This window comes from Macrobrachium nipponense, chromosome 12, assembly GCF_015104395.2.
Source record: "Macrobrachium nipponense isolate FS-2020 chromosome 12, ASM1510439v2, whole genome shotgun sequence".
Taxonomy (NCBI): domain Eukaryota; kingdom Metazoa; phylum Arthropoda; class Malacostraca; order Decapoda; family Palaemonidae; genus Macrobrachium; species Macrobrachium nipponense.
Window position 1 is genome coordinate 21,023,171 of NC_087205.1, and position 20,752 is coordinate 21,043,922.

The 20,752-nt window shown below is 35.0% G+C and overlaps 1 protein-coding gene across 1 annotated transcript in view; it reads left to right on the forward strand.

Annotated features, from left to right (window-relative positions):
• Positions 1 to 20,752, forward strand: part of LOC135224753 (transient-receptor-potential-like protein) — a 210,596-nt gene that overhangs the window by 162,294 nt on the left and 27,550 nt on the right. The window contains 6 exon segments of the mRNA XM_064264079.1: positions 1,857 to 1,995; positions 7,078 to 7,238; positions 7,895 to 8,055; positions 8,312 to 8,465; positions 11,223 to 11,255; positions 18,408 to 18,603. Of these exon segments, the coding sequence (XP_064120149.1) occupies positions 1,857 to 1,995; positions 7,078 to 7,238; positions 7,895 to 8,055; positions 8,312 to 8,465; positions 11,223 to 11,255; positions 18,408 to 18,603 (844 nt within the window).

Consider the following 20,752-nt stretch of genomic DNA (forward strand, 5'->3'; position numbering starts at 1 on the left):
TTTTTATGTCAACAATTTTTATCTGCCACACTTTTTCTGTCCACACGTTTTGTGTCCCACACTTTTTTCTGTCCACACTTTTCTGTCCACACTTTTTTTCTGTCCACACTTTTTCTGTCCACACTTTTTTTCTGTCCACACTTTTTTTCTGTCCACACTTTTTCTGTCCACACTTTTTTTCTGTCCACACTTTTTTTCTGTCCACACTTTTTCTGTCCACAACTTTGTTTTTTTTTTTTTATCTTTGGGTCCCCACCCACTTTTCTGTCCACACTTTTTTTCTGTCACACTTTTTTGTCACACTTTTTTTCGTACAAACTTTTTCTGTCCACAATTTTTTCTGTCCACTTTAGTTCTGTCCACCCCTTTTTCTGTCCACACTTTTTCTGTCCACACTTTTTCTGTCCACACTTTATTTCTGTCCACCCCTTTTTCTGTCCGCACTTTTTTTCCGTCCGCGCTTATTTCTGTCCACACTTTTTTTTCTGTCCACACTTGTTTCTGTCCACACTTTTCTCCTGTCCACACTTTTTTCTGTCCGCACTTTTTTCTGTCTGCAATTTTTCTGTCTGCATTTTTTTCTGTCACTTCACTCTCTCTCTCTCTCTCTCGTCTCTCCTCTCCTCTCTCTCTCTCTCTCTCTCTGTCTTTCTTTCTTTCATATATATATATATATATATATATATATATATATATATATATATATATATATATATATATATATATATAATATATATATATATATATATATACATATATATATACTATATAAATACATATATATAATTATTATATAATAAATATACATAACAATGATACACACATATATATATATATATATATACATATGTATGTATATATATATATATATATATATATATATATATATTATATATATATATATGTATGTATATATATATATATATATATGATATACGTATATATATATATATATATATAGATAGATAGACAGATATATAGATATAGATAGATAGGTAGATAGACAGACTGCACGTTCTCTATCATTTAATATTTTGATTAGAGCAGAGTTGTTGGCCTTGGGGGTAGATATGTGATATGATTTTACGTAAATGCTCAAAATAAGTTGAAATTATTCACTTATTTAAAATGCAATAATTAAATTGGCTTGCAGGCAGTCATGGTAACTATTAAATTATTTCCAACCCTCAGACCCTCAGTAACTAGCGTTCAGCTTATCAGTAACTATGGCTTATTGCAGCGCCTCGGTGGCAGCGAGTTCAATTCTCGAACATTCCACTGAGGGGTTAGAGATGTGTATTTCTGATGATAGAAGTTAATCTCGACTTGGTTCGGAAGTCACGTAAAAGCCGTTGGTCCCGTTGCTGAATAACCATGTAACGTAAAAACACCATACAAACAAACAAAAACAAACAATATGGCTTATTGCATCATTGCAAAATACATTTGGGTTTGTTACTTACAAAATAACTTTAAACTTAATAATTGCAAAATATCTTTACGTTTGATCACTCCATAACAAATTTAACTTTAATAACTGAAAAATAACTTCAAATTTGATTCATTCTAAAAAACTTTAAATTTAATATTTGAAAAATAACTTTAAATTTTATGCTTGCACAATACTTTTAACTCAAGTATTGCAAAATAAATTTTAGTTTGATAATTCTATTATAACTTGAAACTGGAGAATTAATTTAAATTTGATACTGACACAGTAACCTCAAACTACAGAATTGCAAGTTGATTAAAATGTTATAGTGTACTTGCAAAATAACTTGCAATTTAATACATAAACATGAGTGTGTTCATATGTAAACACATACACTTCTTAATACGTTCCATACCTCCTTCAGCGCCTCCTTCGGCTTATTCCTGGTTCTCCTGGTGCTGGCATCGACGAGGACTGAAGGGAGCGAGAGGCACCGTAGGAACCTTCGTGGTCCGGCCCCGACATTCGTCGAGTGGCTCATTTTCTTCTGGGTGACTGGAATGGTGAGTTTTGATCCTATAGTAGATTCACATCAACCGTGCATTTGACGTCTAGGCCAGTCCCTTGCGACACTCCTGATTGGTTGTTGATAAGCCAATCACAGGGCTGAAAACTCAGTCTCTCGAGAGAAGCTGGATGTATATTCCACCTCTCCTGAAAGACGTATCCCCCAGGAGACGTGGAACATACATCCTGCCCATGTGAACTTTCGAGAGAGACCGAGAGTTCCAGCTCTGTCGTTGGCTTATCAACAGCCAATCAGGAGCGTCGTAAGGGACGGGCCTAGACGTCAAATGCACGGTTGATGTGAATCTACTTTTTTTTATATATAGTACCCACAGTAATCCTGGTTGGGAGTCTTTGAAAATATCCTAATACTCACGAAATTGTCCTGGTATGTGTGGTATGTGGTGAGTGTGATTTGAAAATATACTAAATACCCACGATAATATCTTGGTGGATGGAAAGCACGGTGTGTATTTATTTATATATGCTAATACCCATAACAATATCCTGGTGATTGGCGTCGGTGACCCTGGTAGTAGTGACGCCAGATAACTCAAAATCAATCAATATCCTGGTGAGTGGAAGGCACGGTGAGTATTTGGAAATATACTGATACCCATATTATTGTGTGTTAGTATATATCCAGATACCAACCGTGCATTCCTTCCATCAGGATTTTATTATGATTTACTGGTGGCTGGAATGAACGGTGAGCTTTATTTGGAAATATGCTGATATTCACAATGGCATCCCTTGTGGGTGGAATGCACGGTGAGTATTTGGAAATATACTAATACTCACAATAACATCCCGATGTGTGTGATATATGGTGAGTCTTATTCGCAAATATACCAATATCCACAAATAATATGATGTTGGGTGTAATTTACGGTGATTATTATTCGGAAATATACTCATAATAAAACCCGGGTGACTGGGATGCACAGCGTGTATTTTTTGGAAATTTACTAATACTCTCAATAGTATCCTGGTGGGTGGACTGCAAAGTGAAAATTAGGATGTACAATAATACCCACAATGAAATCATGGTATTTGTAACGCCTTTTGAATAGATAGATTTGCTTAAGAACTGACTCTATCTAATTCAGCAGGCATTGGAAGCATGTTAGAAAAACCTGAAATATTTCTGTTTCAACAAAGTTATAAGCGGAATGTAAACAGAACCCTTAATTTTTTTTTTTCGATGTAGGTGTAGGCAGAATGCAATCAACACCTCTCTAATGTCTTTAATTTATCTCGACGCAGGTGTGGGTAGAATGCAAACAAAATGTCTGTCTGTTATTTGTCTCCACGCAGATGTGGGCAGAATGCAAACAAAAACCTCTGTCTAATTTGTCTCCACGCAGGTGTGGGCAGAATGTAAACAAAAACCTCTAATGTCTTTTAATTTTGTCCCTTGACGCAGTTTGGGCAGAATTGTAAACAAAAAAAACCTCTAATGTCTCTAATTTGTCTTGACGCAGGTGTGGGCAGAATGTAAACAAAAACCTCTAATGTCTTTAATTTGTCTCGACGCAGGTGTGGGCAGAATGTAAACAAAAACCTCTAGTGTCTTTAATTTGTTTTGATGCAGGTGTGGGCAGAATGTAAACAAAACCTCTAATGTCTTTAATTTGTATTTATTTTGCTGTCAATGCAGGTTTGTGGGCGAGGGAATGTAAACAAAACCTCTAATGTCTTTAAAGTTTGTTTTGACGCAGGTGTGAATGAAAAAACAGGAATAAAGCACTAACACAAACAAAATCCCTAATGTCAATGACCTCTCAAAAAATTTAGAATTTGAGACGCAGGTGTGGGCGAATGTAAACACACCTCTAATGTCTTTAATTTTGTTTTCGAATGAAAAACGCAGGTGTGGGCAGAATTTGTAAAACAAAAAACCCTCTATATCTTTAAATTTTGTTTTTTTGACGCAGGTGTGAGCAGAATGTAAACAAAACCTCTAATGTCTTTAATTTGTTTTGACGCAGGTGTGGACAGAATGTAAACAAAACCTCTAATGTCTTTAATTTGTTTTTGACGCTGAATGTGGGCTTTTGAGAATGTAAGAAACAAAACCTCTAATGTAATTTGTTTTCATTTGGCCGGCAAGGGTTTGTAGGGCAGGAATGTAAACAAAAAACAATCTTTAATTTGTTTTTCCCTTTAATTTTTTTGAAAAACTGCAGGTTTGCAAATGTGAGAAAAACAAAAACCTCTAATGTCTTTTATTTGTTTTGGACGCAGGTGGACAGAATGTAAACAAAAACCTCTAATGTCTTTAATTTGTTTTGACGCAGGTGTGGGCAGAATGTAAACAAAACCTCTAATGTCTTTAATTGTTTTGACGCAGGTGTGAGCAGAATGTAAACAAAAACCTCTAATGTCTTTAATTTGTTTTGACGCAGGTGTGGGCAGAATGTAAACAAAAACCTCTAATGTCTTTAATTTGTTTTGACGCAGGTGTGGACAGAATGGAAACAAAAAAAAAAACCCCCAAAACCCTAATGTCTTTAATGTTTGACGCAGGTGTGGGCAGAATGTAAACAAAAACCTCTAATGTCTTTCATTTGTTTTGACGCAGGTGTGGGCAGATTGTAAACAAAAACCTCTGTCTTTAATTTGTTTTGATGCAGATGTGGGCAGAATGTAAACAAAAACCTCTAATGTCTTTCTTTGTTTTGACGCAGAATGTGTGGGCAGAATAGTAACACAAAACCTCTAAATGGTTTAATTGTTTGACGCAGGATGTGGACAGAATGTAAACAAAAACTCTAATGTCTTTAATTGTCTGGACGCAGTTGTTTTGTGGGCAGAATGTAAACAAAACATCTAAGTCTTTAATTTGTCTGACGCAGGGTGGGTAGAATGTAAACAAAAAACCCTCTAATATCTTTAATTTGTTTGACGCAGGTGTGGGGAAGGAAGTAAAACAAAAACTCTAATGTCTAGTTAATTGTTTTGACGTCAGGTGTGGACAGGAATGTAAACAAACCTCTCTATTTCTTTAATTTGTTTGATTTGCAAGGTGTTTGTTTTACACAGAAGGTAAACAAAACTCTAATGTCTTATTTGTTTTGGGACACAGGTGTGGGCAGAATGTAACGAAACCTCCAAAAATGTCCTTTAATTTGTTTTGATGCAGGTGTTGAGCAAGAAGAATGTAAACAAAAACCGCCTAATGTGTTTAATTTGTCTTGACGCAGGTGTGGGCAGAATGTAAACAAAAACCTCTAATGTCTTTAATTTGTCTTGACGCAGGTGTGGGTAGAATGTAAACAAAAACCTCTAATATCTTTAATTTGTTTTGACGCAGGTGTGGGCAGAATGTAAACAAAACCTCTAATGTCTTTAATTTGTTTTGACGCAGGTGTGGACAGAATGTAAACAAAACCTCTAATTTCTTTAATTTGTTTTGATGCAGGTGTGTACAGAATGTAAACAAAACCTCTAATGTCTTTAATTTGTTTTGACACAGGTGTGGGCAGAATGTAAACGAAACCTCCAATGTCTTTAATTTGTTTTGATGCAGGTGTGAGCAGAATGTAAACAAAAACCTCTAATGTCTTTAATTTGTTTTGATGCAGGTGTGGACAGAATGTAAACAAAACCTCTAATGTCTTTAAATTGTTTTGACACAGATGTGGACAGAATGTAAACAAAAACCTCTAGTCTTTAATTTGTTTTGACGCAGTTGTGGGCAGAATGTAAGCAAAACCTCTAATGTCTTTCATTTGTCTCGACGCAGGTGTGGGCAGAATGTAAACAAAAACCTCTAATGTCTTTAATTTGTTTTGATGCAGGTGTGGACAGAATGTAAACAAAACCTCTAATGTGTTTAATTTGTTTTGACGCAGGTGTGGACAGAATGTAAACAAAACCTCTAATGTCTTTAATTTGTCTTGACGCAGGTGTGGGCAGAATGTAAACAAAAACCTCTAATGTCTTTAATTTGTCTTGACGCAGGTGTGGGTAGAATGTAAACAAAAACCTCTAATATCTTTAATTTGTTTTGACGCAGGTGTGGGCAGAATGTAAACAAAACCTCTACTGTCTTTAATTTGTATTGACGCAGGTGTGGACAGAATGTAAACAAAACCTCTAATGTCTTCAATTTGTTTTGACGCAGGTGTGGGCAGAATGTCCCCCCTCCTCCAAAACCTCTAAGTCTTTAATTTGTTTTGACGCAGGTGTGGAAAGAATGTAAACAAACTCTTAATTTCTTAATTGTTTTGATGCAGGTGTGTACAGAATGTAAACAAAACCTCTAATGTCTTTAATTTGTTTTGACACAGGTGTGGGCAGAATGTAAACGAAACCTCCAATGTCTTTAATTTGTTTTGATGCAGGTGTGAGCAGAATGTAAACAAAAACTTAATGTCTTTTTAATTTGTTTTGATGCAGGTGTGGACAGAATGTAAACAAAACCTCTAATGTCTTTAAATTGTTTTGACACAGGTGTGGACAGAATGTAAACAAAAACCTCTAGTCTTTAATTTGTTTTGACGCAGTTGTGGGCAGAATGTAAGCAAAACCTCTAATGTCTTTCATTTGTCTCGACGCAGGTGTGGGCAGAATGTAAACAAAAACCTCTAATGTCTTTAATTTGTTTTGATGCAGGTGTGGACAGAATGTAAACAAAACCTCTAATGTGTTTAATTTGTTTTGACGCAGGTGTGGGCAGAATGTAAACAAATACCTCTAAGTCTTTTGTAATTTGTTTTGACGCAGGTGTGGGCAGAATGTAAACAAATACCTCTAATGTCTTTAATTTGTTTTGACGCAGGTGTGGGCAGAATGTAAACAAAAACCTCTAATGTCTTTAATTTGTTTTGACGCAGTTGTGGGCAGAATGTAAGTTGTGGGCAGAATGTAAACAAATACCTCTAATGTCTTTAATTTGTCTTGACGCAGGTGTGGGCAGAATGTAAACAAAAACCTCTAATGTCTTTAATTTGTTTTGACGCAGGTGTGGGCAGAATGTAAACAAAACCTCTAATGTCTTTAATTTGTTTTGACGCAGGTGTGGGCAGAATGTAAACAAAAACCTCTAATGTCTTTAATTTGTCTCGACGCAGGTGTGGGCAGAATGCAAGCAGCTTTGGGAAGAGGGACTAACCGCCTATATCCGGCAGTGGTGGAACTGGCTGGATTTCATTATGTTGTCACTCTACCTTTGTACCTTCAGTCTTCGAGCCGTGGCCTTCATTCAGATCACCACAAATAAGTACGGGCCAAGGTCAGTCAGTTAGTCAGTTAGCCTCTCAGTCAGTCTCAGCAGTTTGGATCCTTAATTAAGAAGAGTTAAGGAAAAACTTATGTCTAAATGTACATGTAAAAGGAGCATTTGATTTTTGCCAATCCAAGAGGGGTGCCCTTAGTTTCTACCTCTTCAAGAGTAAAATAAAACACAGTTAATATATATATATATATATATATATATATATATATATATATATATATATATATATATAAAACATACGTTCATAAATACATATGTATGTATATATTCACTCGCGTACACACACAATATATATATATATATATATATATATATGTATATAATGTATATAGTATGATATATGTATATATATATATATATATGATATATATTTATTATATATATGTGTGTGTGTGGGTTTGTGTGTGCGTGTGTGCGTGTGTGTGTGTGTGTGTGTGTGTGTGTGTGTGTGTGTGTAGAAAGGCTTCAGCATTAGCTTGAGTGAAGAAGGCAGGGGACAATGAATCTCATCTCAGAGACTCAGTGAAAACTTAAATGCTCTCCCCTTTTGAGAAAAGGTGTACGTAGTTGTGTATGTGTGTGTGTGTGATTTAGGTCTGAAAATATGAACATTACAAGAACTGACTTACCAAAAGTACCTTTTGCCTTTCCAGAGAGGTTCCTAGGGCACAGTGGCCCGCCAACGATCCTACGCTGATCGCTGAGGGCGTCTTCGCAGTGGCGAACGTGTTCTCTTTCGCCCGAATCATATACTTGTTCCAGACTAATCCACATCTCGGGCCTTTGCAGATATCTCTAGGATGCATGATAATAGGTAGGTTCTCTCTCTCTCTCTCTCTCTCTCTCTCTCTCTCTCTCTCTCTCTCTCTCTCTCTAATAATGCAATATATGTTTATCATGTAAAATTGAGGTGGTTATGACCGCAGAATTAGATTTGCCTAAGAATTGACCATAAAATTCTTTATATCTATCCATCAAACCCAATCGATTATTCAGCAGAAATTAACCTCTCTCTCTCTCTCTCTCTCTCTCTCTCTCTCTCTCTCTCTCTCTCTCTCTCTCATCCACAGACATCGCTAAATTCCTCTTCATCTTCTTCCTCGTACTGACGAGTTTCGCTTGCGGCCTGAACCAATTGTACTGGTACTACGATTCACCCAGAGTCTCTTGTACCAAGACCCCTGGAGACGCTGCCTGCAACGCAGGCTCGGATGCCTTTAACACGTAAGTGTGTCATTTATTTTGTTAGTTTTTTATTATTTTCTGTCAATTTTTTTCTCGTATTTTCTTAGGGTTGACGGAGGAAATAATTGCCTCTTTCAGTCTTACATAAATCCATAACTGATCTTGAATTTTCGTTTTGAATTGTCGTAATTTTGTCAATACGTAATTTTGCCAGTTTTTGTCACTTCGTGTCTCTCGGATTTGCTCAGGGATGACGGAGGAAATAATGGCCTCCTTCAGTCTCATAAATTCGTAATTGATCTTTATGTTTTGTTCTGATTTGTCGTTTCAAGAAACCCCTGGAAATAAATTCTCTTTTAATCTTATGTAAATCCGCGATTGAGCTTGGCTTTATTTTGTTTTGATTTGTGGTTTCAAGAAACACCCGAAAAATAAACGGTCCCACTTGTTTGGTGTTGACGTAAAAACGCCTTATTGCTTGTATCATAATTCGTGGTGATGAGTATGATGTGTACTAAAGAAAATAAAAAATCAATCATACTTTTATGCGGACGTAAAAACAACTTATTTCTTATTACATAACTCATAGTGATGGTTTGATATGTACTAAATACCTCAGTTCTGATGTATATGAAAGGTACACGACACAAAAATAAACGGACCCAATTTTTCGTGATAACATCAAATAAATTTATCGTAAAATTAGATTCTTGGTGACGAATATTGTTTGTACTAAATCCAAAATTGATGGTTTAGATTCTCTAACACATTTTTCAAGGGACATGCAAGTGAAACTATTTAAATTCTCGTTCATGTTGACTTTTAAAAACAAATAAAGCCGTCTCTAAAATTGTCATAGTGACGAATACTGTGTTGACTAAATCCTTAATTGATGTCCTCTAGTTGTTTATGTATAACTCGTAATTTTTCATGTGTGTTTGGTTTATTTTCAGTGTGTGAAAGGAACCACGCAAACGAACGGTCTCTCATGCTGTGTGTGTGTGTGTGTGTGTGTTTACGACAAGTAAAGCTGTTTCTGAATTGAAAGTTCTTTGGAACGAATACACTTTTGTGCTGTTTCACAATTGATAGTTTGACACTGATAAATATATTCATCCTCCTTTTCACCCGTCCTATAATCGTTTATTTCACTTTTTTTATTTACTGACTGTATTTTTCTTGTTTTCTTTTAATCTTAATTCGTATGTTATTGTGACAAATGTCGTCGAATGAAATTTTGATTCGGTATTTTGTCTGAGGAGTTATATGACATTGCCACAGTTTTCTTATATGTTTAGGTCCGTTTGATGTTTATTATTATTATTATTATTATTATTATTATTATTATTATTATTATTATTATTATTATTATTATTATTATTATTATTATTATTATTATGTCCAGGTTATGTCACCTAGATACCATGTAGCTGGTACATTATGACATAAGTGAAATTCTTCTGAGCACATATGGCAAACTGCATACGCATGTTTATGTCTTGACGCGAATGATTGTGTAAAAAGAAAATGTAAAAGTAATTGAGTAAATATATAGATAAAAGATGCGTTGAAATTTTCTACAGAGGAATTAAATCAGTCAGTTTGCGGCATTCATTTGTTTCGATTTGTGAAAAAAAAAATCATGAAAGTGTTTCGAGAAATGTAAACAGAACATAGTGTTTTCGTAAGTTTAGTTTTTTTTTTGTGTGTGTGTGTGTGTGTGCCTCGAAGTGTTTTCAAATGTTGAATTATTTTATTACAGTCCCTAACTGACTTTAAAATGTCTCCGCTGAAGAAGCTGTGAATTCTCAACCTCAAAGTTTAACATAAGATAAAGCTGTTTTGATTGAATGGCGAGTTTCAGCAAGCTAGCTCACGATATGATCTCCTTGTCTTCAATGTACACATACTGAAATCCTTACGCATAAAGGCGCCCGTGCATAATGCGTGCGTTCACGCGGCCGTGTTGCGTGTATACGTACGTGTAATCGCATGTATCTAAATGCCGATTAAACTGAATAATCCCAAGATATACATATATAACTAGTGAACTATCTTTTCCAATTAGTAATTATATTTCCGTTCCATTACAGTAAAGTGAACAGTACAGCTAATCTCGTACACAAATTTTCCATAAAAAAAATTTTTGAAAAATGGAAGTAAAAGGGTCTGTTACAAGAAAATTCTCAGGGAAAAGGTAGAAATTTTGAGTCAACTTCCAAGAGCAGTTTTGAGATATTGAATTTAAGTGAGAAGATTAATGTGATCGAAAGAAGCTATGTACTGTCTTTGCACTATCTGGAAACAGTTATTATTCTGATTAGAATCAGTTTGTTAAACGTTTGAAAATATTGTAGCTAACTAAATTTTACAGGTATAGATTTAGCCAATTAGCTTGTTTTCTTTAAAAAAAATTTCCCTGGCGTAGCTCATCTTGTCTGTTTTTTTCAATGTAATCTATTATCTTGTTTTCCTGTCCTTTTGTTCTGTTGTATTGAAAACCATTAACTGTTCAAGAAGAGATTGCTTGTTTAAAAAAAAAAAAAAAGGCCTGTGATACACAGCAGTAATGCTAGTAATGTTAGACAATTAATGTGGAATGTCTCGTATGTGACGATGTGCATATTGACAGACATAATTCTACTTGCCTTTCATTCCTGCATCTCTTGTGCCATTTTCATGTCAGTGGAAAATCTAAACTCCTCATGCTCTAAACGCTCCCTTCGTTTCAACGACTTGTAATGCTTCTCCCTAAAACGGGTCCTAAAGTCTCCTAATGTAATGTTTCTCATACAGTGACGCAGGAGAGTACAAAGGAGGCTTCAAAACGTAAGTCCCTTTTGAGCGTTCCTGAATTACATGGAATCTAAACAACTGAGTGAACCTTTTACGAAACTTTTCAGTACTTTACGGAAAAGAATGACTGATGGCATGTGTTCATTGCTTTCCTCTCTAAACGCTCTCAATCTGGCGCCAGTTGAGTTGATTTGTTTGTCTTTTTGTTTATTTTTTGTTTTTGTTTTTCATCGCTCAGTGTCTTTCCATTTAACTCAGTTCTTACGAAGATAGAACCACCTACGTAAAAGTCACACTTTCAAAAACAGCGATAGAAGCTGCGACTTATCTTCGCTTGGCTGCACAGCCGCTTCCACAGTACACCTCTCTCTCTCTCTCTCTCTCTCTCTCTCTCTCTCTCTCTCTCTCTCTCTCTCTCTCTCTCTTTTCTGTGCTTTATCAAAAATTTAGCTGCCTTTAAACCTCTTCCTGTCTCCCTCGCCTGATCTATCATTTCATATTGTGCTAGTTTGAACTCTCTCTCTCTCTCTCTCTCTCTCTCTCTCTCGTCTCTCTGCTTCTTCTCTTTGCTGCTCAGTGGTCTCTTCTCTCTCTCTCTCCAAAAGATTGGTAAATTTTCAGTCCCTAAAGAAGCTGATAAGCTGTAATATTACTTTAAAACTTCCATTCTGGGTAATTTACATTTCTATTCTCTCTAAATTCCTTTAAAAGATTGCTTTAGAAAATTCAGATTTTGTATTTAATATCAGAAAGGTGAGATTGATAATCGAATTTGCCCCCTCCCCCCCGTCCCAACAGATTGTTTAATTATCCATTGCTGACCATTTTAGCTTTGTGTAACGTAAAACAATATTTGTTTACTGAGAAATCTCCATTTATTTCAATTTTATATAGTCCAAGGAAGACTGCGGTTTATCTGTTCCATAAGTGATCTTACATCGAATTTTTTAATTGGTGTCATTGGTAACAAAACTCAGAAACAGAAATTCGTGAAATGACCAAATTGACAAATTTTGGTACAAGGCGGTTCTGTCTACCGTGTATTTTTCAGTTCACGATTTTTGCTTTATTTTTTTTATTTTTTTTTTATTTTTTTACGTAACGCCTTTTTTGACGGCTTCAGGAACTAAATCCGCTTTGTAGGCAGTGTCTGGGTCTTTTTTGGACGTTATTTTCTCTATTTTCCAAAGTTAAAACTAGCCGAGCTAAAACCCCAACGCAACTAAAAGCTTTTTTTAAAACAAACTAGCACAGTGTCGTAATGGTTAGCATACCCTAAGTGTGTGCACTGTAAGGTCCACATTGTGCGTGATACCCACAGGCATTAAGGTGACCTGTTACCTCGTAGATTGTACTATTCCCCTCCCCCCACCTGTCCCCTTTGATTAGACCTCCCCACCCATGTTATCCGAGTGATATAAACTACGGGACTTAGAAGATGTCTGCCTATTTGCATTGAGAGAACCCAATGCAATGCAACGTTCTTTTTCTTCATTCAGTAGTAATAAGTTGACTGTAAGCTTCGTAGAGCAGTGTATGGCAATAAGTGCGGTATCTTAAGTAGTGTCTGCTCCCTCTTGATAAAATGTTATGCGCAAGTAGGCACTTGATTAGGAGAGGGATGTATGATTATCCTCTGTAGGATTTTTTCATGTGTTGGTATCCTTTACACTGAAGGATGTGTTATTTTTCCTAGTATAAGGGAGTTTGAATTGTGAGAGCCTCCATTCGATAGCAGGTGAAGAGTACTTTTGCATTTTCACTCATTATATGTATATGTGACTCGGTTTTTTTTTTCCCAAAGAAATACATTTTGTAATACTGGAATACTTAAAATGTTAAGGTCTACAAACGCGCAAGAGCTTTCCTTCATCATTGCACTGTGAATTGTCTCTACATCACGTCGCTGTAGTTCCCAGCTGCTGTGGATCCATACAGATCAATTAATCAACCTGCTTTCAGTGTCGTAGCTTCTCACCCGATGTGTATAACCGGCCATACACGTTGCATATAAATGTACAAAAGTGCGCACTGTATATAATACACCCTTCAAAGGGTTTGTATAGGCTTATTTTCATTCATTTTGTCTCTATCTTTAATAATACGCTTCTCATCTTGCATTTGCATTTTCAGGGTTTCTTTTTAGTGTCTGCAAGAGAGGTTATTTCTGTTTCCTGTGATGAGTTTTTCACATTGAATTATTATCATCTGCAGTTTGTCTTGGCCAGTTTCAGCAACAGATCTTTTGGGCGTTTAAGTCCGCGAAGTAACTCTTGTTTTTTTCCAGCTTCAACGCAACCTCAGCTATGTTTGGTGTATTATTCAGTTGTTTCGTTAATAGTCTGTAAATGAAAAATCTTTTATAACTAAGGTACCCTTTGAAGAGATAACTTGACCAGCTTTGTTTGTTAAACTTTGGTTATTACCTTTTTAATAGTTATCAGCATTGTGTTAACATTGGTGCACCCGTGATATGTCTTTGCAAACAGAAATTTCAAGACCTTTCATAGTGTCAAATAATTTTCTTCTACTTTCTGTGTTAATTAGTTTTTCATACAGTTTTTTTCTTAGTTATAATTGCAGCCGTTTCCCTCTTTAGCATTTTTTTTTCATTATTGTGGCAGTTCATCATTTATATTACAAGTCATAGTCTTTTCACTTTCGTTTTCTCCCGAGTTACATATCACCTATGTTTTGACTTCTGAAGTAAATTTATTTTTCGACCAATTTCTCGTAAATAAGATTGAGGTGTAATCGTTTTTTCACCTTAGTCTTCGACTTCAGTTCATTCTCTACTTTTACTATTGAATGATACATTAGTCTTAAAATTCGGATCTTCTTTTACCCAGGTAAGTTATTTTCCCAGTGTCCTTTCCCGAAAGGGCTATAATTACTTGGCAGCAATTTTCATTTGTACAGGAAGTTCTTTAATATTCTTTAATATTCTTTCTGGTTTTCAGTTATGCATCATCCATTTTTCTTCCAGAAGTAAATGATTTTCGACAGTTTTCCATCAATGTCTAATATACTCAGCTTCCAGTTATATTTGCAGTTGGATTTTAGACCTTTTGACCTGATAACTGCAAAGCCTTTAGTCATCTTGTCTTTTCTCTATCGTAAAGTACATTTTTTGTCTTCGTTTTTTATCTAGTTAATTAATTCAGGTTTTGTGTTATTTTCACTTCATGAGTTTGAAAACTTTGCGTGCTTTTAGTTATTTTTCTTAGATCTTATTTTTATTTTGTTATGCTTTATCTTATATTTGATATTTTCTTTTTGTTTGAGTTCTACTTTTTTTTGCCCTGGATTTGAAATATTTTTCATTTTTAACTTTTTATGTTTTTGCTCTTAATTTTATTGTGTTCTCTTTTCATTGCATTGAAAATATTCATAACCAGAATTCTAATTCAGTCTCCTGTCATATGATTTAAATCTCTTGTCTGATAACTAGAATCTTCTTTCTCATCATTAGAATCTGGTGTTATTCGACTAAAATCTCCTGTCGTATAACTAGAATTCCCTGTCACGTAGCTAGAATTCGGTGCTATAAGATTAGAATCTCGTGTCTTATAACTAGAATCTTGTGTCAAAAGATTAGAATCTCCTTTCTTATCGTTAGAATCTGGTATCATAAGACTAAAATCTTTTGTTATAGAACTAGAATCTGGTGAAATAAGATTAGAATCTCGTGTCTTATAACTAGAATCTTCTATCTAAAGACTAGAATCTCCTTTCTTATAATTTAAATCTGGTGTCATAAGTCTAGAATATTCTGTTATATAACTAGAATCTCATAAGACTAGAATCTTGTCTTATAATTAGAATCTTGTGTCAAAAGACCATCATTAGAATCGGGTATCATAAGACTAAAATCTATCATATAGCTAGAATCTCTGTCTTATGACTAAAATCTCGTGTCTTATAACTAGAATCTTGTGTGAAAACACTTTTATCATTAGAATCGAATCTGGTGTCATAAGACTAGAATCTCCTCTCATATAACTAGGATCTCTGTCATAAAACTGGAATCTCGTTTCTTATAAATAGATTCTTGTTTCTTACAACAACAACTTGGGGCGTAAGACTAGAACCTCGTGCCGTGTATGGCTGGAATGGTGGAATAACGATCAAGGAAGTTTTCCTTCCATTTCATTCCTATACATTTTGGATCTGGAGCAGCGAAATAACCATCATTTTTAATACTCTGCTAAATGCTTATGTTTATTCTATATCTAAGTATTAGTTTGATCTAACAATAATAGAAAAGGGCTACTCATCATCCAGATATCCTTTGAAGAGTTAAAGATTCGCCTTGCAGTGTCATCATTTTCTTAATTAAGTCCCCCTCCTCTTTTTCTCTAGGCTCATTGTATATGAATTGCTGCCGAAGCCTTTCTGTTTTCAGCTGTATTTGAGGATCTGCAATTTTGCATTGGCTGTTGCAACCAGAATGCGCCTCCTATTTTGAATAACTTTTGGCTTGATTGAATTTATTAGTAATATAAATATTTTCTGTAGATTTAAGTGGAATAATGTTTAGATTTAAGGATGGAATATTATCATCTGCTGTGGCTTGATATTAAGAGATTGTCATTTTGTATTCGTGTATTTCTGTGTACCTTCAAGTTACATCCTTTGATTTCAGATTTATTTTTGAAGGTCAAGGTTTCTTTTTAATATTTTATATTTGATGAACTTTAAAAAAAAAAGGTAAGTATTACTCTTTGCTACTTTTAAGAAAAGTAATAACAGCAAGTGAAACATGAAAACAGGAAAATCATTGTATATATGTAATATTTATATATATATATATATATAATATATATATATATATATATATATATATATATATATATATATAACTGTGTATACGTCATATCCTTTGCTTCAATTCGGACCATTTTAATTAACGATTTTATATAGTATCTCACAGATGTCACTTTGCCTCATACGTTTGTTAATGTTTATAATCTTTCAAGGATTCCACTAAAATTATGTGATGTGAGAAAAAGGATACTATTGACGAGATGTGATTGTTCCAAAATATCCAGAATTTATTTGGTTTTAAAGTTTTTTCTCTGTTAACACCTGAAAAAAGTCGTTTTACTCCTAAAGGCATCATAGTAAAAGTAAAGATTTCAGTTTACTTCACAAACTATTTCCATCAAGGGAGGAATGTATATTTTACTCACAAACCTTTACAACTTGCCTACTCGTATGTTGTACAGTTTTCTAGAAATCCTCTTTTTCCCAATTTCAACATCGTTTCAGTAAATACAGAATGATGTCAACTTTGGGGGAAAAAATGTCAATTTGACTTTGAATTCAGTCTTGTGGAAAACGTAAGAAAATTCAAGTGCAGTTGTACCTGTGAATTCTGTCCACGACACTTGCTGTTAAAAAGGAATTTGTCCATTGGATGTTAACAAATAGGCTACGCCAGTTTAATCCCCCCTCTTGTCTGTACAGTTAATCTCCCTAAGTCACCCCCCTTGATTAATCGCAAAGGCTTTCCCTGTTCTCATATTCACGGCTTCCCCGTATCCGTCCACATCATATCTCAGGCTAGACAAGTCCTACACAGCGCTCCTATGGTCCCTATTCGGAGTGATTCCCCTGAAGGAACTCTCTGCCAGGAATGACCAGCTCTTCACCGACGTCATAGGACACTCACTCCTTGGGGCTTACCTGATCATGGCTATCACTGTCATGGTGAATATGCTCATTGCCATGATGAGCCGCTCCTTCCAGATCGTAGAGGTAAACACTGAAGGTGTCGTGATGTCAAACGGTCCAAAAAAAATAATAATAAAGCATCTACAACAATATATATATATCCTTCAACGTTCTATTATATTTCGCCTTGCAACGACTTACCTCCTCCTCCTCCTCCTCCTCCTCCTCCTCCTCTCTCCTCCTCCTCCTCCTCCTCCTGCCTCCTCTTCTCACTCCTCCATGGCGAGACTCGAGCTCCTCCTACCCTCCCTCCTGCCTCCTCTGCACCCCTCCTCCTCCTCCTCCTCCTCGAGCCCTGCCTCCGTTCTTTGATGTCTGGATTACAGGTTCCATTTCTTATCCTTTTCATTTTTGTTTATTTCCTTCTGAAAGAGCCAGGCAAAACTCCACTTGTTCATACAACCACCCCGTCCCTTCCCCTTTCCATTATCTTTAAGGAGTCGTGATTCTTGTTCATGATGGTTCTTCACCCGAAAAATGTTTTAGACTATTTGTTGTGCGATGAGACTGCTGAATTGTCCAGAGGCATGCTATAACTTCTTCCATTCACAGTTCCTCCTTGATTTCATGTCTTATTTTTGTTTTCTTCTCTCCTGTGGTCTCTTTTTTTTTGGCGTGTCCAGTTGTTCAAGTGTTGTTCAGTTGTTTTCAGAACGAGAGATTTCCAAATTGCAAAGAAAGTTAAGAAAATTGATGCAGGAATCATAAAGAAAAATTGTCAGCTAAAACTGCATTTTGAATTAACAGAACAACTGGACATTTGAGACACTGCTTTTTTGAGTGATGCATTATTTTTTATCCTCCTGTTTATAAAAAAAAAAAATAAAAGTAGCCTTCTCCTGGTGATAGAACCAGATTTATAAAAACAACTACAAACTCTTAATAGATTTTTCCTCCTGTTAACTCTGGCTCTGATTTCTGTTTTAATATTATATGTACATTTTTAAAACACCAGCTCTAGTGTTTTTTTAATCTGCACTAACTTGTACTTTTTTTACATTAGAGGTTTGGGAAAACGCTGTGAATAGTACATTTTTATGCCTATTTATATCTGGATATTTGTTCCTCTCAGGTTGTTTCTTTGCTCCTGAATTATTTTTCTCCACTTTTTCCCAGTATTAACATTTGCGTGTGGTTATTCTTTGTTTCTTTTTCATTTACAGCTTTGGATCTTTGACATGTTTCCCCTACTTCCTCGCCTTCTCCTTTTGTACCTTCCATTCCCTCCTATGCAAGTTTCCTCAATTAAAAAAAATGAGATGAAAGACTCAGAAAGAAAAACAACCACTGCATTAAGCCCATATCCGGAAGCATGTCGCCCCTCTCTGATGCAAGCAACCGATTCCTTCCTGTTTCCCCCTGCCCCTGTTTTTTCCTCGTTTTATTTATGACCTGTTTGTTTGTTTGTTTGTTTATGGATGACATGGATCCCTTCTGTTGTTTTTCTAGGTTGGACGTGACCTTTGCCACGCTGTTTTGGTCTCTTTTTGGGATCAGCTCTCCCAAGAGCACAGACCTCGAGGAGGAGCATGGATTCATTGAGACAGTGGGACAGGGCTTATTCATGGCCTACCACGTGATGTCCATCATTGTTCTCATTAATATGCTCATTGCTATGATGTCCAACAGTTTCCAACAGATCGAGGTATTTTTCAACAAAAAATAGACACGCCATATTCTTTTCCCCAATTATAAATTCCATCCCCCTAAAAAAAAAAATGCTCCCATCACAAGAAAGTCTTATATACATTCACGTCCGCCATTCAAGTCCCTCCCCCCCTTTCAGTAGGTGTAGTAGTGTGTGTGTGTTGCTATTTCCGATGCAAATTATATGGCTTTTTTTAGGTTTCTCTCGTTAAAAGGCTCCCTCCCTCCTTTGCGCTCTCACTCTTGAAGGCCAGGACAAACGCCGAAGCGAGCTTGAGGGCGATTGTTTATAATCAAAGTTTGTCGCCCTTTATTCAAAATTGTCCCGAAACCTTCGTTTGGCAGATTGTGTAAAGAACAATGAGCTTGTCGTCAGATGCAAACGAAGTACTCACCTGATGTGCAGATAAATGTCTACTAATTTTGAAGCAAAGAAAATCTTAAAATTAAACAATTGGTAAGAGACAGTGATCGAAATTTCATGTTATTTCTCGTTAAATGTTAACGAAAATTATTAGCAGTTGAGAAATAATACAGCTGTATATGCAAAGACAATTGAATTTTCTCCTATAGATGATTTTTCAGAAAATTTATTTGAAAAATTTGGCGCCTAAATCAAGACAGATGCTTAGTATTCTGAAAAATGTTGCTTCCCTGCTTGATTAAAAAAAAAAAAAAAAAGGTAGACAACCAAAATACTGACGTCTAAACAGCAGTATGTGCACATAGGACGAAAGATCATGAGATTGGAACTTTCAAAAGGAAAAAAAGATCGATCTGGTCAGATCGCCATTGCGGAGAAAAAGAACAAAAAAAAAACATTTTTTTTTTCACTTGCGGTAAGAGAGAGAGAGAGAGAGAGGAAGGAGCCTTTTATAGAGAGCAACATTGTGGCACCACACTCTTTTTTGGCCGACTTGTTTAAAATCTCTCAGTGTGTGTATGTAAAGGCAGGTATTTATTACCGTACAGTAAAGAAGAAAAAAAAAAACAGTAAAATTTTTAGAAGCACAGAGTACTAATTCATTTGTGTAAACGCTTGGTACTGTACTGTAGACAGATCGTATTTCCGTAGAATTATTTTTTTGGACCATTTAGACAGAAGTTTAAAATAGCCTTAGCAAGAATGACATCTAAAAGGATATTTATTTTAGATTTACAGGATCGGAATTGCTCTCAAGTCTTAGATTTCGTGATTTGCATTAACTATGGTACTTTATTTGAACACCCTTTAGGATCAGAGGCGTGTTTGATTATAGCACGATGAATATGTATATTATACTGATTATATATATATATATATATATATATATATATATATATATATATATATATATATATATATATAGCTGTATATAAAATATATATATATATATATATATATATATATATATATATATATATATATATGCATGATATATATATATATATATATATATGTTTATGTATATACATATATATGTGAATATATATATATATATATATATATATATATATATATATACATGTGTGTGTATAGTATATTATATAATATATATACTATACATATATACATATATATATATATATATAAGTAATAAATACATAGATATTATATATATAACATACTCCAATTTACTATCTCCCTGTCTTTTATTCAGTTAATATCATTATTATTATTATATTATTAATATCATTATTATTATGCATGTAACTCACTTGAGCATACTAAAAGTGTTAATCCTGAATACGACCAACAGTACTTTATCAATCTTTACGTAGATATTTTTTATATTTTTATATTAATATTTTTATATTAAGTGTAGCACAAGGCGTGTTTTATCCTTCTCTCGGAATGAATCACTCAACTGAATGATGCATTGTACGTCATCATCTTTCCAATCATTCCTTTGACTTTGAGTCATTCGACGTTCCGGTTCACTATTTGTTTTAGAATGAAATTTTGAAAGGACATTTTTACTCGTGACTTATTCACCCAGACTCAGCGATCACTTGAACTTTTTATCTGATTTTTCCCCTTCTTGTCTGCACTTTGCAAAGGAGTTCGAAATTGATACTAAATTATTACTTTTAACAGCAACTGGCACGGAGAGAAATAATTTCGTTTATATATGGTATAGTTTAAATTCACTGCTTGAGTTGAAATT